The following is a 2,304-nucleotide window of genomic DNA, read 5'->3' as shown; positions in this document are numbered from 1 at the left end:
CAAACACTTATTTTGCTCAGAGAATCCAAAAATGCAATAATATATAGGGTATTTCATTTAGAAAAACACAACTTTGATACTTTTAGGGCTTTTGGTACACTCTGTACATTACACAAATATTTTTAAAATGTGCACCCGATAGGCGTCTGTGGATTCATCAAATAATAGTTTGCAAAAAACAAACGGTTTAGCCGCAAACGCCCATGCCGTATAGCGTGAATAACCCTGTATGTAGGTCTGAACTGAACCATAGCTAATCATAAATCATTCAATGTACACGTTGGCCCATACTTAGAAAGGTGAACATTTCTGGTATGCACTTTATTCTTAAGAGTATCTCCGCCCTGGGAAGTATCGGGAGAAATTTAGAGCGTTGGGAGATGTAAGTGGGGGCGACTGGCACGCCCCCCTCGGATCGTCGCCCATAAAACCTGGCCGTCCTTTTCCAGTGCAAGTTCCCCCCAGTGAGCGTGATAGTAGAGCCCCCCTCCCCGATTTTGACGGAGCAGGCCCGATCGGAGCGCATGGAGTGTATCCGTATAGAGATTGAAGGCGCCGACGATGATCTCGATCTACGGAATCTCTATTCCAAATCCGACAAGTTGTCGATCAGCGACGTCAGCAACAACAGTTCCACCACCAACTTGCTGACGGTTAGTACCCAAAAGTGAAGAGGTTGCCGCTTTGTGATCGTTTTTGCACCCCCTATTTATTGTAATTACTGTTCATTCGTTGTTTGTTCTGATTTGTTTTTGCACTCTGTGTATTCAGCTTTTGTTTGCGGACGTCCGATTTCCTCCTACTATACATATTACTCAGCTGCCGCGCAGATGTTTTTTTCTATCGAACTGATTGGATGTTTGGCTCCAACGGTGGTTATTTCAAGCAACATTAAATATTTATAAACAGTTTTAATAATGAGTTTTAATCCCTTTTCACGTTTGCTGTACTTAATGGTTTATGGAGAGGAGACATTCTTTGGATTATTTTGGAATACCAAACGCATTTTTTCCGATCCACTTGGTGTAGAACTTTTTCAATTGATTTTAGTTTTTTCCTTAAACTCATTTTGTTCTTCAGGCTTCTTTGCCTGTGCTCATTAAGAACGGTAGCAAAACAATTTTAACCGGTCTCTGATGAGTATAGATATACCGAATAGATGAGGATTTACTTTGAACAGTTGCTTTAATTAAATTATCTTAAAACTGGTGAGTTTTCCGAGCATTGTTGACGTTTTTGAAACAGTTCATCAAAGGCTTGAATTTTCAGAAATGGAGGTTTTTCTGAAAACCTTCTCAGTTTTGAGCAATAGCAAATGTGCCCAATAAGGCAAATCTTACAGCACTACCTAAATTCAACCTGTGGAGCAATTACCTCAAAAGCGGCAGGAGTTATGAAGAAAAGAGCTAGCAAAATCCTCTCAAAGTTCAACGTCCAGCATATCAATAGCGAAATGTTGAAACTGATTTTATATTTTAGAATAATCTAAAGAATGAGCCTCAATCATGTTTCTATAATATTTAAAACATTCTGTATTCAGGGTGATTCAACATTGACATGGACATTGACAACAAAAACTATTTCTCGTTGACAATTTGACATTTCGGAAAAACAAGATCCCTACATTTAACGAATCCTGTTGAATTTACCGTTTATCCTTATCTATTTTATTCACATTCTCTATTTTTCCCTGGTTATCAGAGTTTTTGATAATTACGAAGCAAAATGTTAATTAGGCAGATTACCTTCAAAAACATTGTTTTCACCCTTCTGGTATAGTTTTTTGCAAATTTCTCAGTATTTAAAGAAAATAAATTTTTGAAGTGATAACTTTTTATGGGGGGGTGAACCGATTTTTCTCGGTCACGGCGGCTCCCACTCCAGCCTCTTCGCGCCTGAGGCTTGGGACGCACATATGCACTTTGAATTCGACATTTTTCTCTTAGTGCGGGTGCATCTGTAGATCTGATAAACTTTTCAAATACACATTGCGTTATTAAACTGACAGTGATTTTGATTTATCAGTTATTGAGTGTGATATTATTGTGTTCGGTGCAGTTTATTTTATAACGCTGATAACAATGAATCAACAACTTATCAAGGGAGAAGCTGCAGATACTGCAAATATTAGATTAAGGGTGCTCATGTACTAAATGCCTGTTCGAGTTTCGCCTTCTTCTAAATTTCCAATTAAAGTACACACACTATTATACACACTAAAGCAGTTTAAGTGCAAAAAAATGCGGATCGTCCATCAATTTGCAGAAAAATGTATTACAAACTTTTGAAAATCATCTTCAAACG

General features: G+C 38.0%; 1 protein-coding gene across 1 annotated transcript in view; it reads left to right on the top strand.

Moving 5' to 3' along the window:
* The window catches only part of LOC109537264 (diacylglycerol kinase eta), a gene marked incomplete in the record, with an annotated part of 65,005 nt that overhangs the window by 56,700 nt on the left and 6,001 nt on the right, over window positions 1-2,304 (top strand). The window contains 1 exon segment of the mRNA XM_048665266.1: window positions 450-653. Within this exon segment, the coding sequence (XP_048521223.1) occupies window positions 450-653 (204 nt within the window).

Source organism: Dendroctonus ponderosae, unplaced genomic scaffold (genome assembly GCF_020466585.1).
Source record: "Dendroctonus ponderosae isolate FM_Combo_2020 unplaced genomic scaffold, Dpon_F_20191213v2 Dpon_F_20191213_3, whole genome shotgun sequence".
Lineage (NCBI taxonomy): Eukaryota > Metazoa > Arthropoda > Insecta > Coleoptera > Curculionidae > Dendroctonus > Dendroctonus ponderosae.
The sequence above is the reverse complement of the archived record's forward strand: the minus strand, read 5'-3'. Positions and strand labels throughout refer to the sequence as shown.